Consider the following 20,186-nt stretch of genomic DNA (forward strand, 5'->3'; position numbering starts at 1 on the left):
CACAGTGGTTTGCAGAAGAATTCACCCCCCCTGCAAGGTTTTCACATTTTGTTGGCACCTAAGCGTATTCCACGATGCTTTCAAATTAGACTTTACATGTAGAATCTACACAAACTACTCCACAATGATAAAGTTAAAAAATGCATATAGAATATAAATAAGTAGGATTGACAGAGAAAAACAGATTAATCTCAGTTGCATAAGTATTTAACCCCTTTGCTACTGCAGCCCTAAATCAGCTCGGGTGCAAATTATTTGTTTGAAAGGTCACAACATTAGTGAAATGGTTTCAGCCTGTGTGTATTCAAAGTGGTTTAACTTATAGATAATTTCCCTCAGGTATATAAAGACTTTCAAGCTGCAACTCACATAATGATCCAACAAAGCAACCATGAAGACCAAGGAGCTTTTGAAACAAGTCAGGGATAAAGTGGTAGAGGCATAGAGCAGGAGAAGGGTACAAGAACATTTCAAAGGTGCTGATTATCCCTCTCAGCACAGTGAAGTCCATCATTAAGAAGTGGAAGATGCATCATACCACCCGACACTACCCAGATCAGGTCGTCCTCCCAAACAGAGCAGCCGGGCAAGCAGGAAACTGGTTCAGAATGTCACTCTGAAGCCAACAATGACCTTGAGAGATCTGCAAAGTTCTGGGTCTGAGATGGGAGTCAGTGTTCACACATCAACAATAAGCCGGTCCCTACACAAAGCTGGCCTGTAGGACGGGTGGCAAGAAAGAAGCCATTATTCAAAAAGCCACATCTTAAAGCATGTATGGAGTTTGCAAAAAAACATGGAGATGTTTGCAGATATGTGGAAAAAGGTTTTGTGGTCAGACGAGACAAAAATTGAACTTTTCGGTCTAAATTCCAAGTGTCTGGCGCAAGCCCAACACTGCACATCACCCAGTCAACACCATCCCAACTGACAAGCATGGTGGTGGCAGAATCATGTTATGGAGATGCTTCTCTTCAGCAGAGAATGGGAAGCTTGTCAGGATAGAGCGGAGAATGGATGGTGCAAAGTACACACGAATCCTTGAGGAAACCATATTTGAGTCAGCCAAGACTCTGAAACTGGGGAGGAAATTCACATTTCAGCAGGACAATGACCCTAAGCACAAAGCCAAAGCCACACTGGAGTGGTTGAACAAGAAGAGAATTAATGTTCTTGAGTGGCCCAGTCAAAGTCCTGACTTGAATCCAATCAAAAATTTATGGCGAGACTTGAAGATTGCAGTCCATCGACGATCCCCAACAAACTTATCAGAACTGGAGCAATTTTCCCAATGAAGAATGGGCAAAAAGTTCACCATCCTACTGTGCAAAGCTAGTAGAGACCTATCCAAAAAGACTCATAGCAGTAATTGCTGCAAAAGGTGCTTCTACCAAGTAGTGACTTAAGGGGCTGAATACTTATGCAACCAGTAAATTTCATATAACAGTGTTCAGTTTAACCACTACAGCTTTGAATTAAAAAAAATGGTTTGAAAATGAATTATTTTTAATTCAGCAAAATGTGAAAACTTTGCAGGGTGGTGAATACTTCTGCAAACCACTGTAGAGACACACAAACACACTGATGCACAAAAGAAACACAACACTTGAATCTAATGGATTTAACCAGATATTCTAAACATAGATATCAAACAAAATCACAGAAAATGTGAACAAAAATACAGATCAAAGAATCATGATAAGTTTTCAGTATGAAATGTGACACACTGTCAAAATGAAAACATTACAAAAGTTAGTATCGGGTATGACCTCCCTGAGCATTAACACCATCCTAGCAGCGTTGACGCACAGACCTCAGACATCAGCCTCTGGTGAAGGTTGGCTGGTCACAGTTGTCTCCTGTGGACGGCACTAGTGATTTGGTCCCATAGATGTTCTATTGGAGGCTGTGTGGTCCAGTGGTTAAAGAAACGGGCTTGTAACCAGAAGGTCCCCGGTTCAAATCCCACCTCAGCCACTGACTCATTGTGTGACCCTGAGCAAGTCACTTAACCTCCTTGTGCTCCGTCTTTCGGGTGAGACGTAGTTGTAAGTGACTGCAGAAGATGCGTAGTGACTGCAGAAGATGCGTAGTTCACACACCCTAGTCTCTGTAAGTCACCTCTGTAAGTCTGCTAAATAAACAAATAATAATAAATAAACAAATAATAATTGGACTCAGGTCAGGAGAAAAAGCTGGCCATGGCAAGACCCTTGACACAGTTTTCTCAGTCGTGCAATTGTAATCATAGCACTGTGTGGTCTTGCATTGTCCTGCTGAAAAATGGACACTTCCAGATTGGCTTGCAGGAACAGAAACATTGTTGCTTCAAGGACTTTGTCAATGTATCGCTGAGCAGTAAGGTTGCCCTCAATCTGCAGCAAAGGCGTTCTTGTGTTAAAGGACATTCCTCCCCACATCATCACACTTCCACTTCCATCATCAAAATTCAAAAGCGAAGAAAAAACCTGAGTGTATACTGTACCATCTCTACACATCTGGAGTTATGTACACTGATGGCAATACTTTTTTCATTGTCTGCCGATCATTCCAAGAAGGCTTCAATAGACAGACATTTGAAATCACTGAAACAGTAATAGTAGCTCATAGACAAAAAGCTGATATGACCACACATATAACATTGGCTTTCATTAAAAAAAAAAAAAAAAAAAATTATATATATATATATATATAAAAGACCAAATCAAAAAATCAAAGGTCAAAACTCTTAACAGTCCTGCAGAAAAAAAAAAAAAAAAAAAAAACAGAGTTCGGCTTTGACCCACTAAACTATCCTCCAGCCAATCGCTCAAAAACTGAGATTTCCACCATTATATATATATATATATATATATATATATATATATATATATATATATATATATATATATATATATATATTATATATCTCTCCTTGTGCCCAATCAATCCCTCCTCTGAACTAAACTAAAAACTATACAAGGCAAGTAAATATAGTTTGTACAGTAAAATTACATTATTCACCTTTTTTTTTTTTATAAGGAAAATATTGTTTTCCGTTTCCCTTTTCAACTGACATAAGGATGAATTGCTATGGCCAAATAGTTTTCCATTCACTTTAATGTAAAAACGTTCCCCATAGATTTGTATTTATGTGGTCACGGTGGCGCTCATGCCAGTAACAGGTTGCCTTCTGCACTCCACTGGAATACATGCATTTTGTTTAAAATATTTAAAAGGTTAACATCTTTTTTTTATGATAAAAGCCACAGCCCACGATTCATTAAAATGTTGTCATACAAGTTCAACTGGAGATCTTTTTATATAATTATTTATTTTCTTTTCCAGGTAATTCTCCCACTCGGATGGAACGGGTCCAGATATTCTTCGACTACCGAAAAGTTATTTAAAATGTAAACATGTTACAGAGAAATATTATATTTTACAGTAAAATATTTAACAACTATATGTGGCGTGTTTGTTATTGGTGATGGATCACAAGGAATTCTCCATAAAGGGGACAGAACAACCCCAAGAAGAGCTTTAGTGTACAGAATTGCATATTACAGTTGCCTATATTAAAAGATACTGAAAATATATCTTTTTTTTATTTAATCCATGGAAGTCTCTTTCATATATCCAGAAATTACTTGTATCAAAATAATTGTCGCAATGGTCACATCTATATTTGGTTGACATTTTCTTTTGTGGACTACATGAATGCTCTCCAAATAACAGTTTATTTAGTTTGATCAAGCTGCCTGAATATCAAGTAGACCGTAATGTAAAAAAAAAAAAACTAAGCAAAAATAGTTTGTGTTGTTCGATGGAGACAGTATTACAGTCAGTATCTTCTGCTGATATTGCAAGGAAGTCAGGTGTCCCTGGTGTCGCCTCCATGTGTTTAATAGTATAACATACTTCACTTTTCGCTCATCTAACTTTATTTTTAAGCAGCAGCTTCTTTGCTTTCTAAGCCAGGTCAACTGGAAAATAGAACATTTTCATGAAGGATACAATTTGGTTGATAAGGAATTTAATTACATTTTATAATATAAAAGAGACTTTAACATAACTGAATGATTGGTATCATCTCCATCACTGGTAAATGTGTTGCTTCGGTGGTATTAAAAAGAAAAGTTGAATCAGTATCTTGTCCACTGATCATGTTTTTCTTTTGCCTCAAAGTTGGTAATTCGTTGCTAGCTCTTTATTTGGCATTTGTTCATGAGGGCATTCTGAATCTCTGATATACACAAATGGTTTAATAATAATTAATTCCAATCATAAATGGGTAAAAATTGCATATCCAAATGCAATAGTTTAAGTAGAAGTTGGTCTGATCCCCAGCTACCATAAGATAATTTATGCATTAGTGTAAGGTCATATGATCATTTATCTCAAAATCAATGTTAACAATGACCGATGAATCAAAACACTTGCAATTTGTGTAGGTTAGCCAATACAGTTTCTCATAGATGGAGCCATAAATCTCCCTGTATTGGAAATCTAGGGTGAACTAGTGACTGATTCAGATTTTAATAAAAAAAAAAAAAAAAACAATACAGAGGCATTAAGCTTTAGCCTATTATTCAAGTTTAATAACTGATGTTTAGGGAAGACTTTATCATCATTGATTAGGGCAGAGGTTCTCAAACTTTATTTTGTTGACGGACCCCTTTTCAAATGGAATAATCCCAGACCCCCACAACTAAATGATAACAGTATATAATACTCATGATATAAATGTACTGCATATAAAGGCATATTGTTAGTAATGCTTTTAAGAAAAAGAACATTTACTTAGATATCAGTGATATGGATGTGCCTGCTTCTCACTGCAATCAATATAACGTTTGTCATACTTTCTGTTCTTCATTAGCTTCTTACTATTGGATTCTGCACTTCCCATGGCTTCAGCACTACTAGTATGAGGACATAATAAATACTTATCCATTTTCTCATCGTAATTTGGAGTTGGAGTCAACCAGCCCCTCTACACACGCACTGTCAGAAATACCACGCTGTGTAAACAGAAAGAGTAGATTTGCCTGTTTTACTCAGCAGGCAAGCAGATGTGTGGTGAATTCCCCCACCCCCCTGGACAACCAGGGCAGTCTTTATAGACCCCAGTTTGAGAACCACTGGATTAGGGAAGTAGACTTTATTTTGGAGGGGTAGTTTGCATTTTATTATTAATATTAAGTTGCCATCAATATCTTATTTTGGCAAAATAACCATGCACTGACAAGACCTTTCTACATTTTTATTACATAAAAACCCACAAATCATAAAAACGTTTTCATTTTTATTTTTATGTCAAACCAGCTTTGGACCTGGCTGCCCGATAAGTTGATTCTATTTCCAATTTCACCCCAAATTCATACACAGCAGTACAAACATCTTTGTTGGGACCACTATTACACCACTATTTGATTTTACTCTTCCCAACTCAACTTTGCATACAGGCCTTATTTTCACATGCTTAGAGACACTTGACTTACAAAACAAAGCTGTTGTTATGGAAACCGCCAGCATAACAACTACTGTATTTTTGCTCTCATATTTACAGAATGTATTATTTTTTCCCTCTAAGATTTCATTATCAATAAATACTTAATTGACAGTAACAGCATGCTAATTATATTTGACCACACCCATCAGGGTAAATTAATTTAATCTAAACATTACATTTCAATACTGCCACTGTATAAAGGGTTCAAGGTTACAAAAATTAAAATCTAACCGTGCATGTTAATCTCTTTAGTTCATTTATGTATACAAAAAAATATGATCTCTTTTTTTATGTTTGTTGAATCAAGCTCTAATTTCAGGCCGTTTGCTGTCTTACCAGGGTTTTCTTTTTTCAGCTAATGATAATATCAATAATTTGTCCTTAACATGTTGTATAACAAATTGCCTCAGCAGTTAGTCTAGACACATGTAAAAATTTGACTACGGACATGCATGGCCATTTTCACTACACTGTCATTGCTAGGGTAACTGAGGATAGGTCTACTTAATATACTTGTGACAAGTCTGCTTTATTATCTGCTACACTTTCTGACTTCAGTACTATGACCCCTTGATTTTACTGGATATTGGAAAAGAGACCATTTATATCCCTGACCACAACACACAACAAATACTTTTTTTTATATATAGCCAAGAAAACAGAAGCACTGCAATAATAATAATATTAAAAAAACATTTTACATCTAACTCTGCGTACAGGGTAGTTACATTTTCTAAGGTCTAGCCTGTGAATCCTCTCCATACTGCACAGGTGGATGAACCATTAATATTACAAAAATACAACAACTGAAGTGATCTTTAAGATAAAATGTGATTATATTTGAATACAAGGAACACCCAAGCAATCTGATGTGTGATCTCAATGACAGGACAGCAAATTTGACACTATGGTTTTAGATTCCAGTGCCAAGGTACCTTGTATAGCAACACCAACATTCAGTTCTTGTGCCAGTATACTTGTTTCATTCAGTTATTTTTTTCATATTCCTTAGCAACCATAGTTGCCGATTATAGTTCATCATTATGTCTGGACTACTCACATGACCCACCCACACTCATCCACACACACAAGAGAGAAAGGTTGTGTCGTGTGGGAAGTTGTGAGGGGGGCTTAATTAGGGTGGGGTTTGATAATTTAGTAGGCTCTTTCAAAACTATGTCCACCCCTGCAATGAGACACCATTTTATTTTAATGTTAGGTTCATTTATCTTGTAGGAGGCATGGTAAATAGACCTCAAAAGATGCTGGAAGTGCTTACTGCCATACACAATACATTTAAAGACTTTGGTATGGTTATTTCAAATAGTTAAAGAATAAAAAACACTTTCCTAACATTATGCTGTACACAAAATGTATACAATTACAAATGCATTATTATAGTATAGTTTCTTTTTACGTTTTAGTTACATTTTTATCTCTTAAGTTTGCTTGTGGATTCACAAGGGCAAAAAGCCTCATGCTGCCCACCACTTTTTTTTTTTTTACTTTTTTTTTTTATTTTGTCAGTTGCATGCGGTCACCTATCTTTACCAATATATTTGCAGAATAGTAGACAATAAAATGAAACCTCTCGTCAAAGGCACAGAAAATGTAAAAGAGAGAATGAAAAAAGATGAATAGCAGTCTTTGTAGACAAAAAGAAAAGAATTTAAGGAAAGGAAAAATATATCACTCCTACAGATGTAACTAAGTTGAAAGCACAGGAACACATAAAAACTTCAGCTAGTGACTGTTTATGATTCCCATAAAAATCCCCAAGATGAGTAGGCATTGTCAGACAAATGCAATACATTTCTCCCAGAAAATTTGGCATAAAATCAATTTCTCCTTTACTTTTGTGAGCACAGAAGTTCGATATATCACTCAATGTTTAAAATTAAAACAATAATTACAAAAATGATTGTCTGCCTAATGATACATATCATGACCTAGTAAGTCAAAAAGAAATTTATTAACAAAAAAAAAAAAAAGTGTGTTGTTACCGTAATGTGTCATCAATATAACAAGACCACTGGGGAACTACCGTATTTGCTCGAGTACAAGTCAAGAGAATTAACCCCAAAACACAATCCTGAAGTTGGGGGGGGGGTTGACTAATACATGAGTAAAGAAAAAAAACCTTGTCAGCAAATCTTTAATGTCTGCAAAAGTCATGGCCGGTGTGTGGTTACTATAATCCGCGTCTGTACCTAGCACGGTTTAGGACCCAGGGGAGCCCTGTGCGCGAGGCAAGTTCACATACAGTACTAAGCAACGCACCTGCAGGTCTGCTGGGAGGGACTGCCTAGCTTTGAGGCTTGCTCACTGCCTCTTGTTTGTTATTTTTCTTTATCAATAGTTAGCGCTTGAAAAGAAAGGAAGTTCGGTTAAGATCAGGTTAACTTAGTTCAGAGAACAAACTTGTTTGGTTTCACTGAACATGCTTTTATGATTCACTGCACTGCTGCTGTGTACCTGTCTTTGCCGTCCTATCTTTCCCTTGCGGATTACAAACTAATGAAGAATGAAGATTTAATTTGGATGCTAAAACTCAGAAGATCTCATTGCTACACTTCTCTCAAATGGTTGTGATAAACACAGTTTAAATAATTTTTTCTTCTTGGATGGATAACTTATTTTTTAAATGTGCATATTTTTTTGCTACTGAGCTTGTAGCCCACGTCTTGTATTTTTTGGTTTTTGTTGTACTGGACGATTGCTTTAAACAAATGGAACACTGCAACCTTATTCATGGGGGATATAATAGAGAGAGAAAGGATCAATGTTGCAAATCTCCCTCCCAACCAGAAAGGGCGCTGTGTAAGGGTGGTGATATGCTGCCTCCTAGATGGACCACCTTGATAGTAAGTGGAAAACGGAAGGTGACCATATTAGGGGGAGCGCGTAGTTGAAAGTACTCAGGACGACTCCATTGCAATCAGCTGCGGGGCGGCCCTCTACTGGAGAAACCATGGCGACGGGTTGATTGCAGGGAGGAGTTTGGTGGGTACAAAGGGGAAGCAGCTACGTCAGTACCCCCCTTTTTGCACTGAGAGAATAAGCGACCAGCCGGAGATGTTCTTGTTGTTTTGTTTTGTTTTGTATTATTACATGCTGTTTGTTTTGTGTTTTGTGTAGAGGAAGAGTAGGAGCGGGAGGCTGTAGCCGCAGAGCCAACACAAACCCCGGAGCACATCCCTCACAGCACAGCACAGCACACTCACCACCCTGGAAGAAAGGAGCACAGTTTCGTGCATGAAGGATTGTGGTCAAAGAGTGTTTTATTTTGTTTAATCAGAGACTTTTACCCCGATACCATAGTTGGTAGAGGGGTGGATTATTATTATTATTATTATTATTATTATTATTATTATTATTATTATTATTATTATTATTGTGTTATTTGTTTTCAAAATAAAAGGACTTTGTTGGGAGAATCCTGTTTGGACATTATACGTAATTTCACTGCATCACTCACATCCTGTCACAGGAGATTAAGTTTAAATGTACGCTCTCCAGTTAATATTATTCATTCTGAATTGTTTATTGTGGTTGTTGCATTGAATTGTGCGCGCTTGCCTGTGCAAGTGCTGCGTTTGTTTTTTGTTTGTTTATTTTTGTTTTTTGCAAGCTTGATTTCATGTCCTTACTGGAGTGCAAATAGTTTTTCTTGTGTTAAGCAAATAGTGCAAGTTATGTGTTTTTTTTCGCTGTCAATCAATCCTTCTGTACTTAAATATTTTAGATATTCTTATAATTTGGCACAGTAACTAGTTCTAATTTCTGGGAACGTGTATAGTTGGCTATAGGCTAAGGGCTGATTGTTACAGTGTGAGACCCTGCAGCAGAGTGCTTCTGTGGAAACAGCACACCTTCATTGACATTGTTGTGGGCAAATGCTTGTTGCCCTCGTTGCCAGAGCAAATGCTTCTAATTTCTCTCAAATCAAAATGCAAACACCTCAAGATTTGGCGAAAATGATTCCATAACATTGTCTATATATAAAAAAATTAATCCCAGGTTTGTTTACATCCAGGAGCGGTCATGTAAAACACAGGCGCAGTTTCATTGAATTACAGCCAGACCACACCACCTCCCACATTCCATTGAAATACATACAAAAAAACAAAACAAAAGAATGTACTGTATTGTAATACACGTGAAAATGACGCGTCTACTTTTGCAAATCTGCCCCTCAAACGCCGTCAGGGTATCTAATACAAATATTTAGGAAAACTAACACCTGAAGTGCACTCCAAGTTTTGATTTCAGGAGTTAATTTTTGTTTTCTGTTTCACTAAACTTACCATCTGGTTTCAATAACAAATGAAAAAATTAATATATTATACCCAAATCTCACCCTCACAATGGGAGGGCTCAACTTTTACTCGAGCGAATACAGTAATCATTTATAAAGCAGCTGTTTCCTCAGACAATACAAACAAACATAGCTGCCATCTTAATGCAAATTAACTTCAATCAGTGTATGAGGGACATACATAGCAGCCAATAGAAATCCAGTATTTATCATTGCTTCATGCTGGACAGAATTCTGCCTGTCAAATTTACCTTATTATTATCAGAGGCAAAAACCAAACACATGAAAAAAATGCTTTTCATATATTTTAAATAAAGTGAAATATTCCAATGTGATATTAAAAAAAAGGCAAGGTTTTTACTGATTAACAATTTTTTCTTTTTTTTTTTTTTTAAAGCACAAGATTAGCCTACTGAAATGGTAAGAATTGGAAAACGCAAACGTGTAACACTTTCAATTGAAAGAAAACACTGAAAATATTTTTAAAACCTTGAAAGCGGTATCATCCTCAGCAATGGGAACACAGTATCAGGAAAAAAAGGCCAAGAAAAAGTTTGTAAAGGAGACGAAAGGCAGCAGAGCAGTAAAAACCGACGCAGTGTACACAAAGCTGCTGCTGATGATTTTGATAAAGCACACCATAAGTGGCGTGCTGGTCATGGATTATATGTTTTATATACACACACTGGAACTCAAATGAATAATGTTTTTGGATTCTGTGGCGTAGTGTGGTTACAGTGAAAAGAAATACTTGCATCTTACCGTTTTCCTCGAGGATAATGCCTCACGTATTCCCCAACATCATGAGCAGCCACTGCTAAAACCTGGGGGTCATCAGAGACTTCCAGCAGCCTAGTCAGGATTCTACGAGAGAAAGAAAGGCAATTACTGTAAGAGCCTTATTTTGAGATGTAGTTGGATTACAATTTTTATGGGTAACTAAATCCATGTTTTTTGTGTCCCCCCACACCAATAAAAACTTATTTTTTTAACCTTAATTGTCACTGTTTATTTTTCATTAGGATAATCTATATGTTCAGCATAGGATTTATCAAAACTCTGTATTCACAAATGCAGCAATATGTTGGTACATTTATAATATCACTGTACTGATGATAGAACACTACCTGGATAAGGGCTAAGAAATAAAATAAATAATATTGCAGCTAGCTGGTATTCGCGAGTTTCAGCGCGTGACATCCACTGGTGAAACACTACTGAAGTAGTAATCTGTACCAAACCAGTTTTTAGTCAGATAACACCCTCTAGCATGCAGAAGATGCAGGGCAGGTTAACGAAACTGCATACTGCATTGACTTAAGTTTTACCACGGAGAATACCGTGCCATATTTCGACATTTTTATAGCTGGTTTTGGCTACCACTGTATATGAATAATAATAAAAAATAAAATCACAAAAATACAAATGACGTTCATGACATACAGTATATACACAGCAAGAGATGTACTGTGCTTGTTTTACAAACTACAAGGTGTTAATTTTATACAGCCAAGAAGCACTTTGTAACCCCCCCTTCAACCAGCTTCAATACTGCCTTTGAATTCCATTAATTTCGCTTGTGCTTGGCCACTCTCAAAAGGGCAGGGAGAGAAGCTTTTACAACAACAGACAGGAGGCTTTTATTCTGTTTGATTACCTAGGTCTAGAAGATCACTAGGAGTATTAAAATAAACACTGCATGTTATAAAAGACCTGAAAGTTTCAGCAAACCTAGAAAAACGCTCTAAGTTCCTCACATTATTTTGTTCCAATAGTTATTAAAGAGGTTCTTGTATAGCTGACTGGGAACCAGAAATACTGCTTTGAGGGATACGTCTATTATATGATAATGAGTTATTTTTGCGTATGACCCCTCCCATGTGTATGATGCGTATGACCCCCCCAGGACAAGCGTCCCGCTGAACAGTTTCCAAATGTTGGCAAGTATGATATTAGTATATGTGTAAAAAAAATGTAAATTAAGTTAATATTAAAGAATCTTAAATATAATTTTCTTTTTGATAATTCAGGAATGGTGAATTAAACTGAGTAGATAATGAACTGCACAAAATACTGTATTTTTAAGGAAAAGGTGTTTCAATGGGGTATGTGTTTTTTTTTTTTTCTTAGGTCACTGTCAGTCGAAGACTATTTGTCTCACTCGCTTGGTTGCTGGTCCCGTTGGTGGAGGATGACTGTAAATCTTCAGAGACAGTTTATATAAACTAACCTGTGTGAACTAGAAGCAAACCAAAATAAATTGGGGTGAGTGTTGGAAAGGAATTATTTTGGTTAAAACGATGTAAACTTATTAATCTTGGTGCATGCCTGTCAGGTCCCGCAGACACACGTCTATGTGTTGCGTTACTTCAAAATCCCTAAACTAATCCCTAGTCTGATAGGAATTAAAAACCTTGATACTGATTCCACACATGGTGGTCAGAGGTTTAGTTTCTTTAATATATGGCAGGTTTGTTATCCAGGGTGGAGTAGACGGCTGTGGTCCTTGTGCTTCAAGCTGTGTCAGCTGACCCCTTTTATCGTGACATGCTCTGCAGGGACACACTACCTACTATTATTATTCTTATTCTTATTATTCATTTCTTAGCTGACGCCCTTATCCAGGGCGACTTACAATTGTTACAAGATATCACATTATTTTTTACATACAATTACCCATTTATACAGTTGGGTTTTTTTTTTTTATTGGAGGTAAAGTACCTTGCTCAAGGGTACAGCAGCAGTGTCCCCTACCAGGGATTGAACCCACGACCCTCCGGTCAAGAGCGCAGAGCCCTAACCACTACTCCACACTGCTGCCCTAAAAGACTTGCATTGGCCGGGAATCGAACCCGGGTCAACTGCTTGGAAGGCAGCTATGCTCACCACTATACCACCAACGCCTCCTACTGGTTAGGGATCCGTAGCTGGCCAATCCCCAGGTGCTTTTTCCACAAACCAAACACAGCAGGTAGCATATCTCAGACAAAGCATCTGATTAAATTTACAAAACCAAATAACACAAAAAGAAAATCAAACAAAACACATTTTTCAAGGGCATGGCCTCAAGCCCAGTCACATATGCCTATACATATGCATGTTTGCACCGTTTATATATCTCTGACCAACAGGCGAGAGTTTAACTTCACGTGTTTATATTTATATATTTTTTTTTAATGTAGCGACTTATTTTACAGTTTTTCATCTACAAATGTGGTTTTTCATGATGTGCTTTTGCACTGGACACTGAAGCTTTTACGTTTAATGTTTGTTTTGTGAAAAGATTTGAAGTGACAAAACAGTGGACATACTGCAGCAGCTTTGAATTGCATTTCACCAGTCACTAAATATGTTAACTGCACTCCTTGATTCTTTATCATGGCTAATTGTAAATGTCATCTATCTACCTAGTGTTAAAAATATTCCCTCTGCAATAATGCTTATATTTAGTGGGTGTACAGATATGTTTTTAAACATAAGTGTAACTTAGGTACATATGGAAAGACAGAGATGACTCCTTACAAATGTCATCGTATGGGCACTTCTCTTGATATATTAAAAAATGTAAGTGTGACAGATACAAATACCTTAAATATATTAGTTCAGCATAAAATAAAATAAACTATTTGGACAGCTGAAGTGTCTGCATAAATTAGAACTTTAGGCTGATTAACTGTTAAATACAGTTAATATAGATAAATGCTAAATGTCTCATGACACGGTATGTCACTTTATATAGGTCAAGCACAACATCGTGACAAAAATTAAGCAGAACTTTCTTAGCAGACTGCAGAACATTTCACCTTTAAAATTCCAGTCATGGTGTTCATGGGTAAGCACATTATTAATATGTTAGGTAAGTCATTTCCCTTTATTGCTTAAAGATCTGTTCCCTGCTTAACTTCCTGCCAAAGAGTACCACGGGACTGAATGCAAAATAAAACCACTGTTTGATACAGCAATCAGCTAGAAACATGTACACTTGCGTACATGTGCTTTAAATTGTATTCAAAGTCTGCTACTTTTACATATTACCAATTAAAAGTAAGCACATTTTACTTTAAAATGTGTATTGTGTTCAGAGAAAGCGATTACGGGCTATCTTAATTCACTTACTTAAGTAGTTCATAGTTCTTTTCGTTTAATCGAACTGCATTTTCCCTCCAGAATTTTTCTGATTTGTGTACAGGGCTCCACTCCAAGCGTCCAGACTTTAATTCAGAACTGTATTCATCAAATGAGCTGAAAAAAAAGAAGACAGAAAAAACTTCAAACATCATGTTATTGAACAAGAAAAAAAATACATTTTTGAAGATATGTTGCACACAAAGTATTAGCTACATCTCCCTGTCCTCCCCAGGCACCTTGTTGAAGAGTAGGTCTACTTTCAGGTTTTTTTAAGTGAGTATGTATGGTTTATTGAAATGTTGTAGATTAAAGCTAAAGGATACAACAGTTTACATCCTTCTACTGCCTTAAAATCAACAAATACATTTCTAAAAATATCTGCTACAGCAGTGGTTCCCAGCCTGTGGTCCGTGAGTAAACTCCAGGTGGTCCGCAAACAACTCCCAAAATCCAGTTTCACAGTTCTAAGCAACACAACAAACAGCTAGTGATCGTGTAAACAGGACCACAGTGAAGTGTCAATCTGAGCCTGTGATCGGGTAAACACGATAAAAAATGCCCTTCATTATGGGCCACCCTAATTTGCAGTACAGCTTGTTAACACGTATCACTGGATAGGGGAGGAATTGAATTTCACTACCTGCTTGTTTGTTTTTTCGTGTGACGACACTGAGGGTATTTCATTTTTAAAGGGGGGGAGACATTTTCAGCAGCAGAGAAACAAAACATGACAAGAATTTGTTTACAGCTTAGAAAAAAATGTGAAAACTGTAAATCTGATGTATTTGACTTAGTTATATTAGTGCATATATAATGTCATGTGTTTATATATATATATATATATTTACAATAAATGATTGGCTATAAGCAGATACTATTTCAACGCTACCCTTTTACACCCTGGATACACTGTAGCACATATTTTATATTGTTGATATAGGAATATCCCTATTTCTATATAATACATATTTGGAGAGGTTAGCTGCATATAGTAACAGAAGTTAATGTGAAACAGAAAGAGGCTATATTTGTAGCTTGACTTGTGAACTGTACCGTAATGTGAATGATTGATTTCAGCTCCATGTTATCATGTGGGTTTATTCAGCCAGGTTTAATATCTCAAGACTATATGCCAAAAGGAAATTGTCTTAACACTACTTCTGGAAATAATACGTCTGTTCTGATGACGTCACATTTAACCAAAATGCTATAAATCCTATCGACTGTGCGCCTCCAATCCTGTATAATTTACACATTACAGCCCACCCACCTCGTCTTCGTATTCCGGTGTGTGTTTTATATGTACATCGAGCAAATATGGTGACTCAGTCAGTGCAATAAGTTGCATTAGAAATTTATATTTTAATTTGCTACACGAGGTAACGGTTGCGGGGCAGATCTGAGGACGACCCATGCCCCACAAAATGCTATTGTGAAAAAATGTGTGGCAGTGGTCCGTGGGAAAAATCCAAACACCAAGGTGGTCCTTATTATGACAAAGGTTGGGAATCACTGTGCTAGAGCAATACATATGCTGAATAAATAGGCATATATTTAAAAAATAGCACAGTCTTGAAAACAAAATATAAAACATGGCTAAATAAGGACCTAAATTAAATCAATTATGCCTGTCTCACACTTTAGGACTGAGTGACTTCTTACTAAACTTTGTCTAGTTAAGACACTTAAAAACACTAACGAAGCAAAGCTACCTAAAACTGCACATTTTGTTCTTTTAAAGGGGTCAAAGAAATTAAAGTGTTAGTTTAGCAGTACTTTAGCCACTAATGATGTAAAGACACCTATTAAACCTGCTGGATAGGGGCTCTCCAGGACATCATTTTATGAACACCTTTTAAATGGCATGCCCTATTACAATTCTAATTAATACAATTCATCACAGAATTCTAGAAAGGTATTTTAATAGTGGAACATGCTGTTAATAAGATTATAAAATCAATCAGTTGCAAAATGTAAATACATATATGGTACCTCATACATAAACTAATGAATCGGTACGGCTTTTGTACTGGGTAATCACTTCTCAGGACGAGGTGACAAAGGAGATATACATTACTGGTACTAATTTAAATCAACACTGAATAACATTAGTACTCAGCACTGTTCAGTATGTACTAAAACACTGGCAGAATTAGTCTTGGAACAGCAAAATGAAAAGATTGTTGTCACAGAAATACAATGATTCTTGGTTGTAAATTACCCTCCAGACCTGTGAGGATGCTAAGCAGCGTGAACAGAGTTCCTTGGATGGGCTGGCCCAGGGTTCAAGGGAAGTCGGTCAGCCAGGAAGGGGGCGAGACACTGTTGCAATAACACATTGACCCAGAAGGGAAATGACGTGGCAGCCGCAGATTGAAGAGGCGGTTGCACTCATTTACCAAGGGGTCATGTGTGACAGCATAAAAGGGGATGGAGAATCATAATCCGTTCCTATCCGTTAATATGGTTTCTTCGTAGCATGATGAACTCCACACAGAGTGAACTCCTAGTCTCCATGTCGCTTGGGTCAGGAGAAAAGACAATCTCTTTCCCAGAGATCCTTTATATAATCATTTTTTGGCGCCAAGTAATGTCCCTCCTCTATAAAGCCTCCCCTTCCTGGAGTAGCTATTTCCAAATTTCCAAACCAATTACCCAAAGTGAAACCAAGAAAGAGGGAAGGAGGGTGCGCGTCAGGTCCAATTTATGTTCACACGCGCAGTTAATTTTAGACGCGCTGTTTAAAATGTTTTTTTTTTTTCACAGTCAAACGGGTTTAAATGGCCCTGCATATCAACAAAGCACTCACTAGGCTTCTCCAGCCCCGCCACACCCTTTCGTTCGCTATCGCTTTCATCTATGTAAGAAATAAATAATAATAAAAATAATAGTCGTACATACCGATCAATCATCTCCGGATCACTCGTTTTATCACCAAACTCCTCAATATTGCGATCAAAGTCATTATTTTATTACTATAACATCTGAAAAAAGCTCTGCAAATGTCCATGATAGTCTCTGTGCGCTGACGCACTCAGCCAGCTTGTTTACTATGACCGCCCCGTTATCTGATACCAGGGCCATATGTATGACTATTCATGAGATACGCTTTTTTTTTTTTTTTTTCCGGCTTGTCTCGGCTCTTGTCGCTCCCACTCGGCAATTGAATGGTTTTCTCGGCTTTTTCCGGAGAAAAAACGACTAGAAACTCGTTTTTTGTGTTGCTATAATGATGTCGGACCCAGTCCGACAAAGGACCTGAGAGGAATAATTGCAATGTCGGACCCAGTCCGACAATGGACCGCAAAGGGTTAATATCGACGTTTATTTTTGAAAGAATTTACCGTTTTTTTTCTATCTTTATTTTTCAATTCAAGCAGAGCATGGGTGAAATAGACCTTTATGCTTAAAAAAAAAAAAACAGACTTTTTATGCCATTGAGAAACGTCTCATTTAGAGAAACCCTTTATCATATTCGGCAACAAAACCATGGTTACCAACATTCTAATTGAAATAACATTTGGTCACAGCAGAGCTATACCTTGTATAGATATAGATCCTACACAAATTAAAAGAAAAACGTCTCAAATAAACCGTAGAAAACACAGCTTATAAAGTGTATATTACACAGACTTTTATGGCATACATTTACAAGTAAAAACAATATGTACAGACAGAACAAAACATTAGATAGCTGAATAGAACTAACTTGCACTTATTCCGAGCTCCGCCCCTCTCCTTAAGCACAGCTGGACTCACTGGAGACAAGGCAGTCTGGCCTGCTTCATCCTGCCGCGGAGACTTCTGCCGTCGATCAGGGTATTGTGCACAATACTCATTAAATGTTTTCCTCTTGCGCCCCATTTTCAAATCAAACAAGTAACTGTCACTATATATACCTATAATACCAAACGCTTACTTACACCTAACCCACTAATTTCAAAGTACGCACTTTGTATAGCTAGAAAATGAAAGTGCACGGTCGGTCTGATGATTGACAGTCATTTAAACAAATGAGAGCATTCTAGCGCCGCATCAGCCAACGAGATCTGTCAGTACAGGATGAAATGGCTGACGGTGAAACTACACTAGCCTATTAAGGAACCACTGATTTGACTGACAGCAACCCCTAGCCATTCAGAGCGAAACGGAGACGTGATCGATAACAAGTATAAAAACTACACAGACGAGATGATTTCTTAAATTATTATTTTTGGTTTAAAAAAAAAAAATGATAATAGCGAGTGGTTTTACCGACGTTTATCCTATATAAATTTATTTCAGTCAAACTCATATTTTTGGGAATTCGACGTTCAACGAGCTTTACCGATTACAATCGAAAAGTAGCAAGCCTAGTCATAACAAAACTCGATGCAAGATGTAATCCACCTGGAGATTGTCTGTTTGGAGGCAGGTTTACCTTGATTTTGTGAATTAAAAGCTACAAAGAGCTGTCCTGATGGTCTTTTGTTGATGGTTCTATGAAAGTAGAAAGTTAGTGCTCTTCTGACATCAATTAAGTGCTGTCTGGCCTCTGATTTTGATTTATGCGGTTTTGGGAAAAATCAGAAGTGTTATGATCTGATCTAGATAGAACTGTGTCACCACTGTTGGCAGAAATTGAGGATTAGGTCTGCAGACAATACTGTCCCTGAAGATCTGGAAATAGGGTGCATCAATGACCAGTGCCTGTATTTCACTTATGCTTCTTGCTGATGTTATTGCTACCAAGAATGCCGTTTTCCATGTGAGGAATTTTTGGTCGCATGTTGCCATGGGTTCAAATAATGAGTTTATTCAGTACTAGACTGAGGTTCCATTGTGGAAGGATATGTGGAACAAGTAGGATAAAAATGTTGGTAGATTTATGTTTGTGGTGTGCAATGATTCTGATTTGCACCAATGGACAAATTCCTTCCATTTACCTGTATAGGCTTGAAAAGTTGATGGTTTTTTTGAAGCCAGTAAGATGTTGGTTACCTGTTCAGATAGTCCCTGATCTAATAATTGCCGCCATTCAATTTCCAAGCAGCTAGTTGTAACCATGCTGGGTTGTTGTGCAGCATCCTCCCTCTGTTCTGAGGCAGCAGATCACGGGTCACTGGTAAGTGTATTGGCCTGGCTTCTGCTATCTTTAGTATTTCAGAGAACCAGAATCTCTTCGCCCAGTAGGGAGCTACTAGGATGAGACTGGCCCGGTCTCTTTTCACCTTTCTGAGCACAGCTGGAATTGATGGGAGGGGAGGATATGCATACATCAGACCGGGTGACCATGGGATGGACAGATTTGTGGCCGGATTTGCCATTCGTGAGGCAGCCTCTCTCTGTTTAGATGGTCTGCCAGGTTGTTGTCGAGTCTGGGTAGGTAAGCCGCCTGTATGTGGATGTCCTGTGTCCTACACCAATTCCAGATCCTTGAGGCCAGGAGGCACAGTTCCCACGACTCTGTGCCTCTCTGGTGATTTATGTATTTTACTGACATGGTGTTGTCGGTAAGAACTAGCACGTGTTCCTGTCTTAAAACTGGTGCAAAGTGTTTCAGTGCCAGGAAGATAGCTAAAAGCTCCAGATGGTTTATGTCAAGGATTCTTTGTCTCGGTGACCAGGTTCCCTGTACTTGTGCTTCCGTATACAAGTGGAATGTCGGATGTTGTTGAGACAGCTGTAGCCCGCCTGTTACTCGGGGTGAGAACTGCCACCATCTTGCTTCTGTTGCCGCTTCCTGAGACACCTTGATGCGGCGAGAGTCTGGAAGAGTTCCATGAAGTTGAAGTGTGTGTGAAGTGTGTGTGTCTCGTGTAATTTTGCGTCTCTTACCAGAGGAACTGCTGCTGCCATGTGCCCCAGGAACTGTTGAAAACAACGTGCTGATAGCCTGGCCCCACGTTGAAATGACACACAAGTTGTCGAATGGTGGTCACTCTCTCTTTTGTGAGATACACCTTCCCTGACATGATGTTGCAATGGGCCCCCAGGAACACCAAAGACTGTGCTGGGAAAAGAAAGGATTTTCCCTGTTTACTAACAAACCCAGGTCTTGAAACAGTTTAAGGGCTGTGTCTCTGTGTTCCAAAGCCCTTTCCCTGGATGGGGCCCCTATTAACCAGTCGTCGATATAGGGGTAAATGTGGATGCCCTTGTTTTGTAGATGTTAGGCGACTTCTACCATCACCTTGGTGAACACTCTGGCAGCTGTGGAGATCCCGAAGGGAAGCACCTTGAATTGGTCCATGCCGTCCTTGATGG

General features: G+C 37.9%; 1 protein-coding gene and 1 non-coding gene across 4 annotated transcripts in view; both read right to left on the reverse strand.

The window, feature by feature from the left end:
* The window catches only part of atp6v1h (ATPase H+ transporting V1 subunit H), an 82,650-nt gene that overhangs the window by 14,156 nt on the left and 48,308 nt on the right, over positions 1-20,186 (reverse strand). For all 3 annotated transcript variants that reach the window (XM_059016881.1, XM_033992630.3, XM_033992631.3), the window contains exons 11-12: positions 13,929-14,054; positions 10,575-10,676 (exon numbers count right to left, since the gene is read on the reverse strand). In XM_059016881.1, coding sequence (XP_058872864.1) covers positions 10,575-10,676; positions 13,929-14,054 — 228 coding nt within the window. The remainder of the gene's footprint in view (positions 1-10,574; positions 10,677-13,928; positions 14,055-20,186) is intronic.
* Positions 12,644-12,715, reverse strand: trnag-ucc (transfer RNA glycine (anticodon UCC)). The gene has a single exon. It is a non-coding gene; the product is annotated as a tRNA-Gly (tRNA).

The sequence above is a fragment of the Acipenser ruthenus genome, chromosome 3 (assembly GCF_902713425.1).
Source record: "Acipenser ruthenus chromosome 3, fAciRut3.2 maternal haplotype, whole genome shotgun sequence".
NCBI classification, from domain to species: domain Eukaryota; kingdom Metazoa; phylum Chordata; class Actinopteri; order Acipenseriformes; family Acipenseridae; genus Acipenser; species Acipenser ruthenus.